The 21,579-nt window shown below is 32.2% G+C and overlaps 1 protein-coding gene across 1 annotated transcript; it reads right to left on the bottom strand.

Annotated features, from left to right (window-relative positions):
• Positions 1-265: 265 nt before the first annotated feature.
• On the bottom strand, positions 266-19,081 carry LOC130445926 (uncharacterized). The gene is made up of 3 exons (XM_056781827.1): positions 19,002-19,081; positions 12,254-12,505; positions 266-719 (listed from the first exon to the last, which is right to left on the bottom strand). Exons 2-3 carry the CDS (start codon positions 12,459-12,461, stop codon positions 316-318), a joined length of 612 nt encoding a protein of 203 aa, XP_056637805.1. The 5' UTR covers positions 12,462-12,505; positions 19,002-19,081; the 3' UTR covers positions 266-315.
• Positions 19,082-21,579: the final 2,498 nt, after the last annotated feature.

The raw sequence follows: 21,579 nt of genomic DNA, 5'->3' as shown, positions 1-21,579 counted from the left end.
TTCTTCGAAATATTCCTGCAAGTCTGCGATAAGCATTGGCGTGGCACTAAAAATTAGTAGGGTTGTTTAGTATAGTAGCCGATTCTATTTTTGCGGTCGATTAGAGTCCTCCCATGTGCAGCTAATTAAAAATCAAAAGGCAATAAATCAAAAATTGCTTAGACATACAAGGCCAAGCGTACCATTGTCCGCTGAGAGTAATTTACTCTGAAACTGTAATGGGAATTGGAGGAAAACACAACAACACAAAACAACTACAATATTGTTTCCATACTTTCTGTTTATAAAAAAAATATTATTTACAATAAACGACTATTATATAATACGATAATTTTTGGAAGCCAAATTATTTAATAACTTATTATATAAATTATAAGATTCTAGTCGATCTAATTCCATAATTTCTTCGTTAATTCTCGTTTTTCTGTCCCAATCGTGATCGTAACTGTCGTGCCCTACGTGATATCCATGGTGATCATCATTATACTTATTTACGTGGTAATGTACAGTCGATGGTTGTTTGTCTCCTTTGTGAACGAAAGCAGCAGTTATTTTAGCTACGGCACTACTTGCATTTATCAATAGTAAAAGTATTAGTAATCCAAGAGATTTTATGGAAAACATCGTTAGAAAACCTAATAAGGTTATTATAACACCAGCACCGAAAATTGCAAATGGAATTAATGACCGTATTTTCTTGGCTAATTGAATACATCTTCCTGAAAAAAATAAATGACATTAGTATCACTTTAATGTTACCCGATGTTGTTGTTGATATGTTGTACACTTTATTAGTGGCGCTCTCAAAATTAACAGAAAAATATCAGTTTCTATCATTCACGTGTAAAATAGTTTCAATATTTTTCCACTTTTCCGATAAATTCTGTAAGTAACTCCGAGTTACCATCAATTATTACCTTTGGAAGTTAGTTGTGTGCAAATGTGCTAAGTCTCTAGACTTACTTTGCTATATTTGCTGTGAACACACAACTAAAATCTAAAAAAGGCTATTTTATGTTATCGTGCCTATTTCAACCTGCATATCGCAACTAGTATAAATATTAGATGCCACACATCTTCTGAATCTCATACTAATTCAGCCGGTTGGTTAAAAAGACAATATTTAGCAATACCTTTTGGTAAACCAGTAATATGGTACTTATCGGGGAAATCCAAGCGTACGGTAAAATACGCGGAGGTGTCTTCTGTAACAAAAACAATACCTCATTCGGAAGAAGTTCTTGTGCATCCTATTGTTTATGATGCCGAAGAAACTTCAAGCAGTTAGGCAAACTAAGAAATTGAAATGTCATGATCTCATCAGAGATTTTGATTTGCACAAAGAAAAAGCAGAAGTGTTAATATTCAAGTATGAAACAGTGGAATCGGTTTAAGAGGGGAGTTAAAGTTGCCATGTACCGTAAAGGTTATAACTCATACGTTGATTTGTTTTATAAAGGGAACGACATAGTGTACTGTAATCCAATTGAGGTTTTATGTTAAATCTGGGTTATAAACATAGGTCAGAGAAATGAAGACCCTTCATTGATTTCTCAAAAACAAGTCTAAAGGCACTACTACTCGATAACTGAAATGGATTTCCATCACTGCCTTTAGCTTACTAAGCTCATTTAAAAAAGCATACGACATTATAAAACTAGTGTTTGAGAAAATAGAATATAGCAAACACCAATGGTTAATATGTGCAGATTTGAAATTTGTTGCTTTGGTTTTAGGTCTAAAAACTAGTAAGTGGAAAAATTGATGAAAAAATGATTACTATGTAAAAGCAGTATGGTCAGCAAGAACTGTTTACGTTCCTGGGTAAAAAATAAATGTGAAAATGAACCTTTTGTTGACGTAGACGAAGATAAAGTTACCACTTTTGCATTTCAAATTAGGGCAAAACAAAAATTTTTAAATACTAATGACAAAGAAGGAGCTGTTTTCAAATTTTTAAAACAAACATTTCTTTCTTTGAGTGGCGCTATAGTAAATGAAGGTGTTTTTGTTGGACCTGACGTCGAAAAATTAATTAAAGATCCGGCATTCATTACCAACTTAAATGAAAAAGAAAGAGAAGCTTGGATGTCATTTGTCAAAGTTACTGAAAACTTTTTGGTTAGGTAACTACAGATCTCCTTAATAATCTAATTCATAAAAAAATGCCGAATGCATATTATAAATTGGGATTTAATATATCCTTAAAAAACACTCTTTTCCATTCCACCTAAAGTTTTTTCCGGAAAATATGGGCTCTTTAAGAGACGCTTCCATCAAGATGTCTTCTCACAAATGAAAAGCGGTACCAAGGAAAACGGGAACGAGCAATGCTAACTGACTACTGTCAGTCTGTAATTCCAGAGACTCCAGACTACGAATATGAGAGACATGTGAAACGGTCCAAGAAAACATGTTTTTGTAGTGCTGATAATAGAACTGGAGCTTCATAAATACTTAATATTTTCAAAGCAATAAATTTATCTCTCACAAAAATGTGACGTGATTCAAATTTTTTTTCACCTTTATTATTCATTTTTTCTATAAGAATTACAAATCACATGATCTTATCTACGAGAGAAAAATTAATAGTGTAATTGGAAACATTGAAAAAGTTTTAAATTCTCCATGGGCAAAATTAAAAATTTCATATTGGTGATACTTATTTTTTGTATTTTCACAAAAATCTTTAAACTGAAATTCTCGGGAGAATCTCTCAACGCATACGTAAATATATTTCCCAACTTATATTGAATGTGCTGACATATTAATCGAAAAACTCCATATTTATGTCTATCCTCATTAGGAAGGTTATTTCTAGAGCCGAATGAATCCAAAATTTCACGAAAAATTGATTATACTACAATTCTTGTTTCGTTTCTTCTTCTTTGGGTACCCTCTTCTAACTAAGGTTGGCGATAAACCCAGCAAAGTTTCTGTCTCTGGTCCTTCTTATCAGCGTCTGAGAGTCTAAACCGGTCCACTCGCGAATATTCTTCAGCCATGAAGCCTGTCGTCTGCCAGGACCACGTTTTCTCTTCGATTTTCCCTTCGATCAGAAGTTGCAAAAGTCTGTATTTGTCGTTTATATATATATGTGTCTCAGATACGAGGTTTTTCGAGTTTTTATCAATTCTATTTGTTCCCTGTCGGTGCCTATTCTTTGCATTACTTCTTCATTATTGATACGAGCGGTCCAGGGAATTCTCAGCATCCTCCGAAAGATATTCATTTCGAAATTCTCTAAGCGCCTTATTGAGATCACCTTAAAAGTCCAAGTCTCCTTTCCATATAATAAGGTGCTTTATACATAGTATTTCTCCATCCGGTACCGAATTTTAAGGTCGAGTCCTCGGGATGTAAATAATAGGCTTGTTTCCACTAAGAATAAATCGGATGGTTTCGAGTTTCTAATGATTAACCATGATAACTAGTAAATGAAAAAACAACATTTCCACAAAAATAATGAAAGATCCATAATATTTAAATCACGTGACATTAAACACCAATCAGAAAAGCGTTTTTTTTGTATAAAGTGACCAGGTTATTTCGAGTTTTCAGCAATTATTGTTAAATTAATAAAGTTCGTTTTTAGTTTAACCTTGAAAGACAGATATAATTTGCCTTGGAATCAAGATTTAACAAAGCAAACTGCAGTAATTTGCCCAAAATTGGAGCCGTTGTGCTTGATAAATTTTTTGTAATGAACACCTAGTTTTCTTCGTCGGAAGTTCGCAGTGTTAAAACTTATTAACTTATTTGCAAGTATTATGTGAAAAACAAACAAGTTATATTTAATCAGCAGTTATCAGTCAGAGAGTCGGATTTACCCACTGCAGAATGAAAATAATTAACTGATTTTGAGGTTAGCGAATACAAAGTTTCAATAACTTTAACTTAATTAAGACATAACATTTTATATGTTATGTGTGATATATTATGGTAGATTATGCAAAATTCATTCCTTTTACTACTATATTTATAAATGTATACATCAAGTTTTGTTTGATACTTACATCAAAATAATCTTCACAGAAATAATTTGTGGAATCAGTTCATACGGTGAGAGCATCTTGCCTCCTTGCCATTTTTAACCACTTCCTTCGTATTTATTTATTGTTTGGAACGTATATTAATAATTTGTCTGGCGTTTTTATCATTAAATTTCACATTGGATCACTATACAATATTTATAATACGAGAAATTCATTATTTATTGAAGAAACACAATTTACTGTCATAAACAAACACGGCTGTTTCGCGAGGTGTGACGTCATTGAAGACGACATAACAGTCTTGGCCTTTTTCGTGATCAATTTCAAGTTCATTTCTAATAACGCAAAATCTTCTTCTTCTTCTTCTTATTTTAAGACTGTGTCTTGTGTTTTCAAAGAGGCAGCCTAAGTTGTGACTGCGAGGACCAGCTCTCATACCAGCGCTTTGGTGGTCTTCCAGGCGGTCTACTTGTATTGGGTCTCTCTTCCTTTGCGATTTTCGCCAGTCGATCGTTGTTCATTCTATTGACATGATCTCTCCATGCTCTTCTTCTAGTTCTGGCCCATCTCACTATATCCGGAGCGTCACACATTCTTCTGATTTCTTTGCTCCTTATTCTGTCTCTTAGTGTTTTCCCTGTGATTGAGCGTAATGTCTTCATCTCGGTTGTTCTAAGAATCCGTTTAGTAGTTGCAGTCTCCGCCCTCGTTTCTATGGCGTATGTCATTACTGGTCTGATACAAGTTTTATAGATCCGTGTTTTGCTTTCGATACTTAAAAATTTTTTCCTCCATATTACGGTTCGAAGGAATAACGCAAAATACTAACGTAAAAACCGGCTCACAAAGGGTTAGGGGCCATCCATAAAGTACATAAAGTGTGACATCGTGTAACAAGCGCCATGGGGGGTCAATAGTTTTGTGACGTCACATGTTAAAATTTAAAATACTAAAACGCAAAGTTTGGATGTGAATTGAAAATTTAAAATATTTTATGAAATGTTGGACTTTATGTTGATTTTATTAGATTATTATTTAATAAAAATAAGTAAAAAATGATAATAGCTGTTTTCTCTCGATTATTTTTAATTACATACATAAATTTAAAAAATGTGTAACGTCACATCAGGAGGGGGGTTATAAAAATATGAAAACCTGTGACAAGGACGGGGGGAGGGGTTCAAAAGTCCTAAAATTCGTGTGACGTACTTTATGGATGGCCCCTTATGTGAAATTTATGATAGTGATTGCTTAACAAATTTCGTTCTGGAAATTTTTTCCTCAATGATGAACAACGTTTTTGTCCCCTACTGAAGTTGATGATGACCTAATTAAAGTCATAATTGATCGTCGTACAACTGTTAGAGACGTTGCGAAAAAGCTACATGTATTGCACACAACAATTGAAAACCACTTAAAATGTCTTAGGAAAATGTCTTAGGCTAGTTAAGAAACTTGATATTTGGGAACATCACGAATTGAAAGAAATTCATTTAACACAAAGGATCAACATTTGCGATATGCACCTTAAACGAAATGAAACTGACTGTGATAAGAAATTGGTTTTGTACAGTAACATAGTTCGAAAACGATCATGGAGCAAACACGATGAACCAGTACAAACCACATCGAAAGCTGAAAAACAACAAAAGAAGCTCATGCTGTTTGGTGAGATTACAAAGGAGTTGAGTTTTTGAGCTGCTTTTAAGGAACCAAACGATCAATTCTGATGTTTAATGTGAATAATTAATGAAACCAGATAAATCACTCAAAGAAAAACGGCCAGAATTGTCAAATCGGAAAGGTTAAGTGTTCGACCATGATAATGCAAGGCCTCACACATCTTTGGCAAATCGTCGGAGTTTAACTGGGAAGTGATGTTACATCTCCCATATAGCCCTGATCTGGAACCATCTGATTACCATTCATATAGATGTTTGCAGAATTCTTTGAATGGTCAAACTTTTACAAATAACGATGACTTTCAATCGCACAAGGTTCAGTTTTTTGCTGATAAGGATCAGAAATTTTAGGAGCGTGGAATCATGAAGCTGAAACGAGGATGACAAAAAATCATTGAGCAAAATGGAAAATATAAGAATGATTATAAACTATTCTTTGTTAAGAAAAGTGTTATATTTTATATTAGAAAACCGAAATTACTTTGTCGCCAACTTAAAAAGAGTAAACGTTCAGTACTATTCGGCAAGGACTTTGTTATATCACATTATGGGACATTACTTTTCGGACACTCATAAAGAAAAATAATTTCAGCATCATTTTTAAATCATATTTTGTTTAGTTTGAATCATAGTTGTGAGTAATTCAAGTTATAATTCTTTTGATAACGTTCTCAGAAGCGGAACGTTAAGAGAATCAAATTGAAATAAAAATATTAATCTACGACCTTGAGAAGTTTCAATAAAAAAATATACTCGAAAATTTTAAATAAATATATTCATAAATGTTAACCTCAGTATTATTTTTTTTGGAAAGACTTCCGTAACAACCGTGAATCAACTAGAGTGTAACGATTTAGTTCAAGCTCAATTAATCAATGATTTATCAATGTAATTTCTCTACCTGTTCTTATTGTGGTCAGGAGATACCGAGTATCAATTACGTGTCTTCCAGCCTCAAATTATAGAGTTACTAATTTTTTTTTTCTAATATATCGTCCCCAAAGATTTTTGATCGTTATCTAGCTACAAGAAATTACATATCGCTTTCTAGATATTTTAGCGTTAAAACTCGGTCATCGTTATCCTTTCAGCATTGAGAATCCTGTACAATTTTTAAAGGAAAGTATTGATATGTGGCGTATCTAAACAGAATAATAAGTGAAAACCATGAATTTCACCATTTATTCTGTAATAATTCTTACTGATTTAATTGTATCTACGTATTAAATATAATATCTTAGTGAATATTTTTCCTCTAAATGTAGGCAACAATTCGTTTATTTTTTCTAATTCTGAAAAATCGGAATATTAAAATATTTTATTACTCTACTCAATATATTCTCCTCATAATTGGATACATTTATTACAGCGAACCTTCAACGTCTCTAGACCTTTAAAAAAAATGTTTCTTCTTGCACTGCAAACCAGACCTTCATACCTTTTAAACCTTTTTTCCAATTGAGGAAAAAGGCGAATTTTTTGCATGGCAACATGAGATTTGTGTGCAGGGGCGTTGTCCTGCAGAGTGTTCAGTAATGTCGAATAGTAATCTCCAGTTATTATTCTACCCTTATCAAAAAAATCAATCATGATTACTCCATGACAGTCCCAAGAACTTTTCCAGCACATTTTTGGACACAAAACTTCTTAGATCTTGGAGAACCAGAGCGTCGCTATTCCATCGATTGTTGCTTTGTTTCTGGATCGTAGAAATGTACCCAAGTCTCATCCATAGTAACAATTCGGTTTAAGAAGTCTACATCTTAGCCCTTTTAAATACAGGTACTTGATGATGGCTCGATACTCCAATTTTCGGTGGACATATTTTTTCTTTTAATTTATTGCGTTTACTTTACTCTCGTTTACTTTTTTGACAACACACTTCTAAAAGTTATTGTTCATTGGTATGGTACGCAATATTTTGTTTATGCATGGAACTGGTCTAGACTAACTAGATATCAATACATCCTTGTATCAGGCAAAAATACAAGGAGATAGGTTGATATGAATCGAGTATGTACCTTTAACTATGGATCGCAATTTTTGTTGTTCCGTCATTTCGGAAAATAATGTTATAGGTCACTTTGATCAAATTAAAACACTCCTGCAAATGGTAAACACAATATATGTTCAAAGCATTGAATAGCAATCTTAAGTTTTTATTCATCAATCGACTTATACTACAGAACTAATAATATTTAAGTTTGTCCCTCTCGTTATCAAAATATATACTTGCATAATTTCTTCATGTTTACACTTTTATTTCGTACGAAACTTTATAGAATAAGTGAATTATTGATACAAGTTTAGCCGAGTTCTAAATACAAGACAATAAGGTATAAAAATGCCATGCAGTTGCATAAATTCTTCCAATCAATTTTGTTGCATGTGTAGAAAGTTCACAACTCAGTCTGCGTATATCGAACTATTTTGGAATTAGACGAGATCATTCGTAGGTGCCCCATGTCTGCTGTACAACTAGGTACAAAAACCTAACCTCTCATAAGAAAATTGAGATGCTGACACTTCGTCAGAAAGTATTTTATCAATATGATTATAACTATTATTATTTATATGAATGTTTTCAGATAGTTTCAACTGTTTTCTACATTTGGAAATATAATTATTATATAGTAATGAAATATTACGGTAGCAGACTAAAAATAGAAGAATTCGTTATACAGTTAGAACACTGTTTTAGCAAAATTAATTTGAGGAACCTTATAATAATATTGAAAATAATATTGAATAAAGATTACATTTGTAGATAAAATGAATCATAGACATAAAGGAATCAACATCAAATTTTAAAAAAACCGAACGTTACGAAAATAAATAAAAAATTTATTTTGTATTGATAATAATCGGGAAGTACAGAGTGAGTTATCGGAAAAAAATTTCAGAATATAACAATTTAAACGGTTACGGTAATATATTGGTTGGAAGGACTTCAAACGATAAATTAAAATAAAAAATCCAGAAGTGTACAAGTACCCAAAGCAAAGACCTCCAGTACACGTAGTAAAACATATTGGACTGAACTGTCAAAATATATATAAACGTTTTTTCTTTAGCTCATTTTAATAATTATTAGAAATAGATGGGATATAAACTTCAACTCAATTTTAGAAATTGAAAGTGTAAATAAATTCTATAACCGATTAAATAACATGCATACATAAGTCAAAATGTTAAAGCTATTTTCCAACATGTATCATTACTGAAAGACCAAAAATAATGACAATTTAAAATAATTAAATTAATTTTCCAATATTTGGTCTAGATCATTATTTCAAAAATTATAACCATTTTGGACAATTAATCAAAATTTTATGATGAAGTTTTCACATTCACAACTCCCGGAGGGAGTTATTTATTAAACTTTTCTAGTATCGCTACTTTGTTAAAGAATGGTAAGTTTATTATTATTATTACTCCGTTGAGTTTATTTTCATTTTAATTTTTATCGTGTATGATAATTCAACACGATTGGCGCCAAATTTTCTTTATTCCTTCTTTCTTAGATCAACTACAGCATTTTATTAGAAAATATAGTTATAGACTTATAATTTTTACTTAAATTATTTAGGTCTTTTTTATCATTGGATGTTTTCTCGTTCCTATGTATGTGGACCATTTCTAAACATTTACATTTCCGTGTATTTGATTCCATTTCAAGTATTTTTGAATCTCTGGCTCTAATTATAGTATTTACTGAAACCTTTTTCGCGGTTTAGAAAGTTACTCTCACATTTCGAGATTGTAATGACGTTACAAGCAATAGAATTATACTTAGAATACTAAGATGAGGGCGAAAATAAATTTTAGCGCCGTGATCTTAGCACCCCATGTACAGAATTTCGATTGATCAACTATACCATATGAAAGGTCAGAAATTGGTCATAAAAGGTTAGTTAGTCTTATTAATTGGTAATCGTTATTATGGGTAAAAGTTTTCAAAGGTCATTGAAAAATGTTTGCACCTCATTCTCAAAAAGTATCAGGGAAGTAGGCACTTTCTTTATAATTTCTTTAAAAAAAAATATCTTAGACGTGTATCCAATACTATTAAATTTATAATAGTGTGGAAAGAAATTGGATATTATCTAAGCTACGTGAAAGTCAATGTGCATGTATGGGATTTTTCAAATTAGAAATATTTTATTTACATAAAAATTTACCATGACAACTAATTTCTAAAATAAATTTATTATAATTCAAGTTTGTCAACCATAAATTTATATTTATACTACAATATACTACCTAATGCTAGTTTTTCCATATAAATTGCAGAAGACAGTTATGCGAGGAACAATCAATATTTCAATAATATGCACGGCACTCATACCAAATTGAGAAATGAAAATTGATGTTTACTCCCCATATAAAATTCCGTAAATATCTAACAAACCGCCAGTCCACGTGGACTCATCATCTCCACTGTTTACCAATGAAATCATCGAATCTTAAACATAAATGCATTTCTATTGACCGTAGCCGCACGTACAATATTTCTTCAAAATATTCCTGCTAAAAAATCTGCGATAACCATGAGCGAATGAAGACAATGAAATTGCAAAGTGTAGTGAGAATAAACACAGGTACGAATTTAATAATAAAGATTTAGATATACGAACACAGCAAGTCATAAAGGACATAATACATTATCCAAATATTTCCCTAAATTAAAATCTAAACACCAAAAAACAAAAGAAGTAATATTATATATCAAGTGCCTTGAACTATTTGTGACGCTGTCTACATATGGCAAACATCTCAGTATTTAGAAAATAGACTAAGAGGTCATCAATACGTTAAAAGAATAGAACTGCATTAACCCCATGAAATATCAAAAAAAAACATTTCTTCGAAAAATTCCTGCTAGGAAATCTGCGACAACTATAGGTGAATGAAGACAATGAAATTGCACAGTGTAGTGAGAATAAAGACAGGTATAAATTTAATAATAAAGATTTAGACATACAAACACAGCAAGTTATTTTAAATGTATTCGAATGTTTATAAGAGGAAAATATTGAGCAATCTGATAATGCAATCATAATAAGAAAAACATGTAAAGAAAAACTGAAATCAGTTGACAAAACTACTCAAGATTTCATAAGTAGGATAATTTATAGTTTATATAAGGAGAACAGGAGAACGACATTAGAAGTAATACATAAAAAGTAGCAGATTATCCAGAAAATGGTTTCATGACCAATGGTTCAGTAATATCTGCTAAAAAAATTAAAAACTGTGCAGCTGATTATCATGTAGATGTGACAGCAGAATTATTTGAAAAGTGGTTTAATGAACAGATTTTACCTAACATTACGGATTACGAAAATGTAATCGGTCTCCAAAACTCCAAAAGAGGTTATAGAACTTGTAAAGAAAGTTTTAGCAGCAGACCGTCCAGAGCTTTGGAAAACTGTGTTGAACATGTTATCAAAGAGGAAGATGAGTATGTGGTATTAGCCACAGTTTTATTTGCACAGAATTTATTTTTATTTATGGTTTTTGCTTTGAAATATGGTAGAAAAAGAGTTCAGTTCTCGTCTGGTACCCTGTTTAAACCAAACGCCCTTACAGGTAGGTACATTTGTAGCAAGTAAACGAGGTATAATAATGATTTTTTTCTACTCCAAGTAGGACTACAACTAAGTGCATCATATTCATAACCAAGTTATCGTCTTCAGAGACTGAAAGTACCTTCTGAAGACGATAACTTGGTTACCTAAACGCGCGTCAGACAGTGTTATTGTGAGTGTTGGTGCACTGGTAGTATAAACAGTGCGTTCAGTATGTTCTCCTTAGGTGAGAGAACAAAGCTATTGTTTTATCGATATGTATGATTGACATTTTGTATAATTGAATTCCTCATTTACCAAAAAAATTAATGTCATATATCACAAATTGTATTTAATTTCTGTGAAATGATAAGCTTCTCCTTGATTCAAGACGTGTCACCTGGGTCCTTGTAAGAGTGTTGGTTTTACCTAAAACGTGTACCAGGTATATCAGAGGTGATCAAGTTAGTTGCGTGCCATTAGGATAATGAGAAGATTATAAAAGAAATATAACTTGGAAATCCCTAAACGAGGTAGCTTGGAATTTCCGGGGTCAAAGGATAATTGTTTTTTTGAGGAATTTATTCGAAGAATTATGTACCTGTATTACATATTTTTGAATACGAGAGCACGTGATGTTGTCTCTACAAAATAATAGTAACTCAATTTATACTAAAAGAGTTCAACGAATAACATAAAACATATTACAACTGAATTGATCGCCATTTTCTGTAAAACAGAGTGTATCTCTTCTTTTAAATAATAATCTAACAACTCTTACAATGTCAAGTAAGCAAACACGTTCCTAATTCGCATTTTCATATCATCGGGAGTAATCGGTGGAGTACTACTTTACACAATATTTTACACACCCATATAAAGAAATCTATCAGAGTTAACTCTAGGGATGTGGATGTCCATGGTAATCATGTTATCGTGGGTTTTACGTACCACCGTTGTTATTATACCTATCTATACTGAACTATAATCAATTAATAATACGTACCTGTGAAGTTGTTTTCGTTATTTTGATTGAAGAATTTTTTCAATTTGCCTATTACTCTATACAGTAATATTTCAGTAGTTTTCGGAGATGTTGATACTAATAGAATATCCGTTCTGTTATTTACACGTTCTTCAAGATTCCCATTGTCGGTGCATACGATCAAAATCGGTGATATTATGAATGCCAGTCCTATAAACGCTAATTTCATCTCGGAGATGTTTGAGTAATACCATTCATATTCTTTCGCATAGTCTGGAAATAAATTTGAAATTAATTTGAAATATCAAAAATTGGGAGAAATTTAAATTACTGATACATAATAAAAACAGTAAAGGTCTTACAGAAGACATATTCTCAACATACTATCTTTTTCTATCAATAGAAATCAAACATAACAATATAAGATCGATTATCCTCTTCACAAAATCAACTATAATACATAAGACAAGTAATAATTTCTAAATTGACAGTAGAAATCGTGAAAAAAGACGATATAATTGACGTTACGTGAATAACTGACCATATTAAAAGTTGAGTTTGACGTGAGCTTTGTTTACTGTGGTATTTTTGACGAATTTTTGGATTAAAAGTGTATTTATTGTTTAAATCAGTTCTTTCAAAAACTAGTTTGTCTTTTTATTCAATTTTACTTTGGTAAGTACGAATATAATACATCATCAACTTGTTAAGTTTTATAATACCTAAAATGCTGTGAGACGGAAATATTACGATACTTATATAACTACATGTGAAACAATGATACAATACCGTCCGATGTTCTTAACATTTAGATTAAAGTCAGCCTGCACTTGAAAAAAATTTAAGGAAATTAGGATAATACTACATGTGGTGTTATCTATATAGAGTTAAGCTAAGGACACATTTTTAACACGTGCCGTGTTAACACATGTCAACACAACACGTCAGAATGCGACACATCACATAGGCCGGACACATATCTGTATTGTAAAACGTGTGAGCCAGCTGTCATTTTAATGTTTTTAAACTGGTAAATTAGTATCCTCAACCTTCACGTTCACACAACACATATCCAAAATCAATCGAATTATAATATAATGGAGCACCTACCAAAAGAGATAGATTGTTTGGATGAAGAAGAGGTTGTGGTTAATGCAGCATTGTTGTGCTACAATATGAATCCAGGGAGTACTGCGTTCATCCAATAAACCAACGTAGGCACGAATGTGGTGAATATCATGTTCTGTGGCCCGAAATTAGCAATGACGATGACAGGTGTAAAATGTGTATCAGGATGACCAAGAAGGAAATCGACGTGGTTTACAATTTACTAAAGAAGCGAAATACAAATTTTAGAGGAGCAATATCTCCAGAGGAACGACTTTTAATAACTTTAAGGTAGAAAACAACAAAATACAATATTATATTTCCTCAAATACAACCGAGTATAAAATTATTATAAAACTAGACATAATATTATTTTTGGAAAAGTAGATTAACATTTTATAAAGTTGTAAAATTAATTTATGTATTGGAAAAGGAACTTCTTTGAGTACTTTCTAAAACATAAGTATTGGTAGTCGGTATTTCGGAAATTGTACAAAAACTCATAATTTCGTACCTCTTCTATAAATTGTACCCCAATTAACATAAAGATAATTATATATATATATATATATATATATATATATATATATATATATATATATATATATATATATATATATATATATATATATATATATATACGAATATAATTAAGGAAACACTTTTCGGTCACGTTCAGAACAAACTCGTCACAGGTGGTGAATATAACCTACAATAGATGCATAGATCTATTTAAAATAATGTAATAAATATTTATATAATACGTGTTAATGCGTGTTAACACGATACGTGTTAAAAATATGTCCTTAGCTTTACTGAGAAAACGGGTAATTTGTTGAAAGTTTGATTATAGAAGTTCTGAGCAATAAAATTTTTAGAAAACCTATTCTTAACTTCAATGTGATAAATTATAGCTTCTACATGTGCTAATTTCTAAGTTGAGTACTATCTCTAAATGTTAATTTATGATTAACTAGTTATTTCTAATGATTTCATAAAAATTGTATAAATGAGTTTTTAAAGAGCGTATACTCATACTATAAAAAATCGAGTGTTTATTACCCGGTACTATTTAGATATATGTGCTTAAATTTTATTTCTAAGGTCTGTTATAGATATTTTCATTGTATTGCCCCGATGATGGTAATATATGTACCAAAAACGTTCTAGTATAAATCAGTTCATAAAGGATCACTTTTGTGAACTACATATTGTAACTTATACACCCAGTATATCGATATTTTTATCAAAAGAATTTTGCTAAATATATTGATGTTAATCATATAAATGAAATAGAAACAATTAAAATAGTTGAATTTGTTTCTTAAGTACCAATTCGTAAACGACCGACCTTTGGAATATTAGTCATAACTATTATTTCTACAGAGTTGTTAGAAATTTTGAATTGATTCATTTGAATATTGTGCTGAAGTAAAGGGTTTTCCAATAAGGACTGACAACTTTTTTCAAAATAAAATGAAAACCATCTGAGATATTTCAAAAACTTTATTATCGGGTTGAAGTACATTCAAAACATTTATGAATGGAACTCGACTTCGCTCATATGGCTACCGCGAGCACGTTTGCAGCGGTTGATTCGTTGGACCCAATGTTCCATGACGCGGCCACACATTTCGGCCGAAACGGCTGCTATTTCGTGTTCAATGTTGGCTTTGAGCTCTTCCAACGTCGCGTCGTCGGCTTATTAGCATAAACTAACGACTTGACGTAGCCCCAAAGAAAAAAATCTAGAGGCGTTAAATCGCACGAACGAGGCGGCCAATCGACTGGTCCATTTCTTGAGATAATACGCTCATCAAACTTGTTCTTCGATAAATCGATTGTAACGTGTGCTGTGTGACTTGTGGCGTCGTACTGTTGAAACTACATGCTGTTCAAGTGCATATATTCCAATTCGGCCCAAAAATAATGGATAATCATGGCGCGACAACGATCACCATTCACAGTAACGTGGCGACCACTATCGTCGACGAAAAAATATGGCCCTATGACGCCACCGGCATGCAAACTGCACCAAACAGTTATCTTTTGTGGATGAAGTGGTTTTTCATTAAGTACATGTGTGTTTTCACCCGCCCAATACCGCATATGTTGTTTATTGACAAACCCAAACTTGTTACTGCCTGTCTACTAGGTCGCGAATTACTACCGAAAATCGGAGTTAATGCTCTTAATATAGCGACCACCGACTCCAAATTTCTGTAGCAAATTTTTGAGATTTGCCGACGTTGTCCGTTCGTATACTTCTCTATGATGAAGAGGTTATGTCTACTGAATAAACTGACAGTGACAGTTGGATGTTAAATGAAAAGGTGCGTTCACAAACTAAATTCAAAATTGTCAAGTTCCTATTGGAAAACTCATTATAGTCACGTGATGGAAGAACTCCACCGTTTCTACTTCATATAACTGCGCATATTACCATAAGGAGGTATGAAACATCAACAACAAAGAAATGTTGCCAAACAAACACTACTACTACAAATTTAGAAAAAAACGAGAAAACTTTTTTCTAAATTTTATGAATAATGTTCATAATTCTAATAACTGTACACTTAATATTCATATCACTTAATATCACCCATTTTTCTAAATCGATGAAAGTTTGACGTTGTTAATGACATAAAAATTTAAACATATTTCCTGTTTTATATGGTATCAATCATCACCTCAAAGGGTGGTAAATTGACTTAAAACTCGTCGTCAAGGGCAATCGATACCATTTTGGTAATTGTTAGATATACATAGGTATATATACTTATATCATTCAAAACATTGTTGTTTACAATATAAGGAGGATAAAAAAGATTTTGCTTCATTCTTTCTAAACAGCAATAGACAGAAAAAACATCTGAACTGCTGTTATCACCTCCAATTCCTTATTTCGTTGTCAAAAGTTCTTGATTTATACGTTGAGACAAATTCTTCGTTAGTAGACAATTTCTTGTCTGTGTTATTTGATCGTTATTTAATTCAGAGAAAAACATTGCCTCCAACTCAAAAAAAAAAACGTTTTATATAAGTATATAATCTGATCGTATAAGAGTGATTAATATTATTTGGGTGATTCCACTATAGACAATTTCCGATAGACAATTTTTTAATCACGTTATAGTTGTTGTTTTGCGAATAGTACAAAGAATATTATCAAAATTTGATATAAAAGAATTTTTTTTTTTCGATGATTGACCATATTAAAATCTTTGGGGCTTATGAGAATATTTGGTACAAACTGAAAATCAAATCTAACAACACTGACGCGAAATAGCTGTTGAACTTGAACAATATTCATTCATTCACCGTTTTGTTCAAAAAGTTTCAGACCCGTACATGATAAGGTGGGGTCGGATCCGACCCGCTACTCTCAGAAATAACTTTTTTTGAGGATTTATTTTAATATGGTCCCAATTGAAAAGACAAACAAAAACTAATAACCATTCACCCAAAAATTGTGAGAAATGCCATAAATCACGTAAAATGAATTGAAAACCAATATATGCAGCATGTACCAGTTTTAAAATGGCTTTTAATTGAATAAAAGGACAATGATGCTGAAGAAGATTAATGTGATGCTAATGATTTAGAATAATTGTATTGTAGTATATTTGTTGCAAATAAAGACCACAGGGGAATCACTTGGTAAGTCTTAATTGTAGAACTTTCCAGGAGTTAAAGAGTTATTCACCAGTTGGATTTTATTGTTATAAAATATTCACTGGATTGTATCTATATTATGGTACCAAAAACAACAAATTTTTCAACAAATTTTTCTGGAAAAGATTTTTTAGCTCTAGGAGTAATTTTCATCAAAAATGTGCTAAATAACTTTTACTCTAGTGTTTAAGTTACAAATAAAGCTTTGAAGCAATAAATTATTTGTATTTTATTTTACAGAAATTATCTTTGCTTGTTATACTAAGTGCAGCTTTGTACAATTTTTTATGATGGGTTCCTTATCTAAGTTTGTAAACCGATTATGGTTCTACAAAATGAGAACATTAGTGATAACATTTTCACTATTTCATGCTATTCTAATCCAGCCCTACATAAGTTTTAATGCTATATAACTTTAAACATGATATAGTCATGGAATTTATTTTTTTAAACTTGATTAAGAAGACGATTAATAATAAACTTCTTCTTCTGTGTAGTAAAATATCTTAGATATTATGTATGAAAAGATACCTGCTTTTTGCTGTGTAGTAAACTGTAATACTAGTTTTTAAAGGGGCCCATAAGTTCACTTAGTACTTAAGGGGGTAAAGATAAAATTCTACTGCCCTAATCAATCTCTTCCTCCCAAATGCTCCAGATTCATCTAATTCTTTATGTTTTTTATCGCTATTTCGATTGGAAATTGAGTGAATAAAAATCTTTATTATTTCATGGAATAAAAAGGGTACCTTCAAAACTATTTGTAATACATCCATTCAAATGAGGTCATAATTTTATTCGAAAAATATAATTAATAATTTATTTCAGTTTTATTATTATTTGAAAAGCGCATTAAATTAAAATAGGATATACATATAGCTATATAGAACTTTTATTTTTGACTTACATACATTTATACATGCTAAAAAAATCATCACAGGTAACAAAATAAAAATAAAATATAGGACTAGATATATAAACATATCACAGTCGTAGGCCAACTCCACCTGAAGCTACAGTTTTTCTTCATACCTTTCACTTGCCACTGGGTTATCATTTGTTATCACTCATGTTTCATAAACATAAATCTAAACATGAGCGCAACAGTTAAAACTAATGTCTAAAAAACTTAAATAACTCTCAATTTAAACACAACACAAATATCAGATACAAGTGTTCTGATATTTGTATATTGCTTGAAAGTTTACTTGCAGATGAACTAAAAAATAATCAGATTCAGCTGTATCAGTTCCACTGAAATAGATCTAACTATTCAACACCTTCAAACTATAAAATAATAAACAACAATTCTCACTACCCAAACAAACCAAGAAAATCTAACACGATAAAATCTATTGTTTACCCCACCGTCGCTATATTGACGTAAATCAGCTGTTTGCTTAAATTGTCTAATTGATCAAGCTAAAATACCATAAAATTATATAAACGGATGTATGCAAGAATACTCTTTTAGTCAGTAATTTATTTCGCCCGCTAATTGAATAGTCAAGCAACTTGAAACTTCTAGAACCGTACTTGAACGCGTGTTAAGAAAGTAATTATACTAGAAGCATTCCGCAAACGAAAAACCCGAAATCTATCTCAGAATCTGGTTTTGTATCAACTTTATTGGAATTAAAATTAAATTACGAATGATAATTATGATTCTGTAAAATGTATTATGATGTTGATATTATACTTTAATATATCATAACGTTCATTTTAGGATCACGAGACAAATCGGAATCACGGAATGACCAACAAAAATGTTCCTATATCATAAAAATATGCATCTAGTTAAAGTGCTTCTTGATTGCATATGATTCGCCGATTTTATAATACCATGTAGTTATATAACCTATCCTTAATATCTGACAACTGTTAGAATACCCTGTAGAACACATTGTGATACTTGTATAATAGTTCAAAGTAGAACATGGTGTTTTTTATTCTATAAACTTTATCATTGTTTGGTACAATCACTCACCATTTAAGTTTCACTCTACTGCATATATATATATATATATAATTTTTACACTGCTGTCCGATATTCACCTTGACACTGATCACAGCACGGCTACAAGAGAATTGACTTGCCAATGAACTAAATTCAACGGAATTATCGTAATTTCACTTGTGGTGGGCTGTTCTCAGTTTCATTTCATTCTTTTACTCCACTGATATAACTGATATAACAATCGTGATACTTTATTTTGGATAAACTGACCTTTATATTTGGGAATTTCCAATTCTACTACTGGCTTTCTCTTTGTATACATAAACAATTAAAAAAAGAAACATGAATATGGTCGAGTGAATTTTTCGTGATTATAATTGAGATACAGTCTTTCACTGATCGGAGCCCCTTTCTATCTTTCCCCTTTCTACATTATGTTGGTATTAAATTCATTAATATATCAAATTCTATCAACTATTCTGTATCGTGCGTCAGATTGAAAAACCTTATTAATTCACTTAGCTGCTGAAAATAATGTTGATTAAATGTTATTTCCTGTTCTATCAACTTATATTATTCTAAAAACTCATGCGCTACTCAGCTTAGAGCCGATGAACTTGAACATTGTGTGGCAAGTATTCAATATTACAGCCTTCTGGATATCGGCGAAGGTGTTTTTAGGTAATTTCAGTTTGGCGATGCTATCGTGCAAGGTCTTAGGCACGACGTCGGCTGCTGACATAATAACTGGGACTATTTCCACATTTTCGCTGTACCACATCTGTTTAAACTCAATTGCTAGAACCGCGTATTTGGACAATTTCTCCTGGTGTTTGTTGAGAACGTTATAGAGTGTCCGGTATAGCAACATTCTGTGTTTGGTACTTGTATCTGCCGTTGGTACTTGTAATAGGGTGTATACGTATTGAAAATACCGAATTGTTGGCCAGTTTCTGGTGGATGATGTTGCACACTTGGTTATGCCGTTGTAAATAGTCGGTATTAGCTAACACTAAAAGCAGATGTTATATGTCTCTGATGTTTGTTGGCACTATCTGCATTTGGCAGATTGAGTATTCGGATCTTTAAAAATATTTTACTTATAGTTATTCGTGTTCATAACTCGACCCTGAAGCCTTCGGTCTCTGGAAAGAGATTGCCGCTAGTAAGCCATCTGTTTAAAGCTCCTTTGTCAACATAGGGTTGGTTGAGGTCTTGATGATATCTACCGTGTAGTGCTTTTCGTGACCACTGCTCCAGCTTCTCGGTGTCCAAGTCAGAATCCTTATTCGCCTTAAATATAATCCGGTGTAGAGTTAAGATTTCCGAATTAGGATGAATGAAATCACGTAGTTCCATTACCTGTCGAGAGTGCAGGTTAAGAAGGCCAATCAAGCCTCTTCCACCCTCTTTTCGGGGTAATGTTGTTCTAATAGTGGATGACTTCGGGTTGTGGTTGTTGTTCTTCGTCATTATTGTTCGTGTCAACCTCTGAATACCCTCTGGCTCTGTTTGTATCCCCTTCAGGATTCCAAAGGAGTGCGTTAAAACAGGTGTGGCATAAGTGTTGATTACCTGAACTAAGTTGCTTGCATTTAATTCGGATTTCATAAGTGACTTGGATTCTAGCTTTTGCCTGCTTGTGGTCCAGCCTGCTGAAATCCTAGGTATTGATAATGCCTTTCTCGATATGTAGAGTCTTGCACTTAGACAGTCCATATGTATATCGGTAGAGAATCGATGTGTTATATCGAGAAGGTGATTGATTTGACGCTTATTTGCTGGGTATAGCTTGATATCGTCCATATAAAGAAGATGGGAAATGGAGCAGTTGGTGTCTCTGTTCGCTTTAATGTTGAATCCGTACTTTTTATCATTGAGCATGGTAGATAGAGGATTCATTGCAAAGGAGAACCACAACTAACTCAGGGAGTTGCCCTGGTATATTCCCGAATGGGGATTTCGTCAGTACTGAGAGAGTTTGGACCGATTTGAAGATGTAGGCTCGTGCTCCATTTCATCGTTGTTGAAAGGAAGCTTACAATAGTTGGGTGAACTAAATCTGCAAGATCTCTACAAGCCAGGAATCTGGTACACTATCAAACGCTTTCTTATAAGATGCTTAGATGTTATTTTCCTCGACATGCCTAGAAATTTTGTTAGTGATATAAGCTGTAAGTATCTTATATAAAGTGGGTAGGCACGTAATAGGTCATTACTGAGTGAATTCTTTCAGTGTGAAATCATCAAACTGCATCGGAACAATTTTTAAACGCATCTCTTCTGCTGCTATCCAGCGGCATTTCTCTTGTGGATTTTGGGAGTTTTCCACAATTAGGACCAATACTTTTCCATTGTCTGTTTCGATGGTATAGTTTGATTGGTGTTTTTATTGGTTGTAGCTACAAGTTTCGTGTAAAATACTTTTTGGTTGCTATGAATAGTATTATTCTGAATCTTCTTCTTTGTACACTCAATGTATCTTTATAAACGTTTGGATTTCGCTTTCAGCTTCTGATCAATATACTCACGCAAATGTTGTTGATGTTCTGGATACTATGTGTGAGTACCTATTTTCGTGAATATTTTTCTGATGTGGTTTCTTAAA

Source organism: Diorhabda sublineata, chromosome 6, assembly GCF_026230105.1.
Source record: "Diorhabda sublineata isolate icDioSubl1.1 chromosome 6, icDioSubl1.1, whole genome shotgun sequence".
NCBI lineage: Eukaryota > Metazoa > Arthropoda > Insecta > Coleoptera > Chrysomelidae > Diorhabda > Diorhabda sublineata.
Note: the sequence above shows the minus strand (reverse complement) of the source record. Positions and strands in the feature narration are given on the sequence as shown.

Bases quoted from the DNA above. Each gene is read 5' to 3' on its own strand.
- LOC130445926 (XM_056781827.1), bottom strand. From the start codon at position 12,461: ATGAAATTAGCGTTTATAGGACTGGCATTCATAATATCACCGATTTTG. The intron at 720-12,253 runs GTACGTATTATT...TATTTTTTTCAG, and splicing joins TAACGAAAACAACTTCACAG to GAAGATGTATTCAATTAGCC.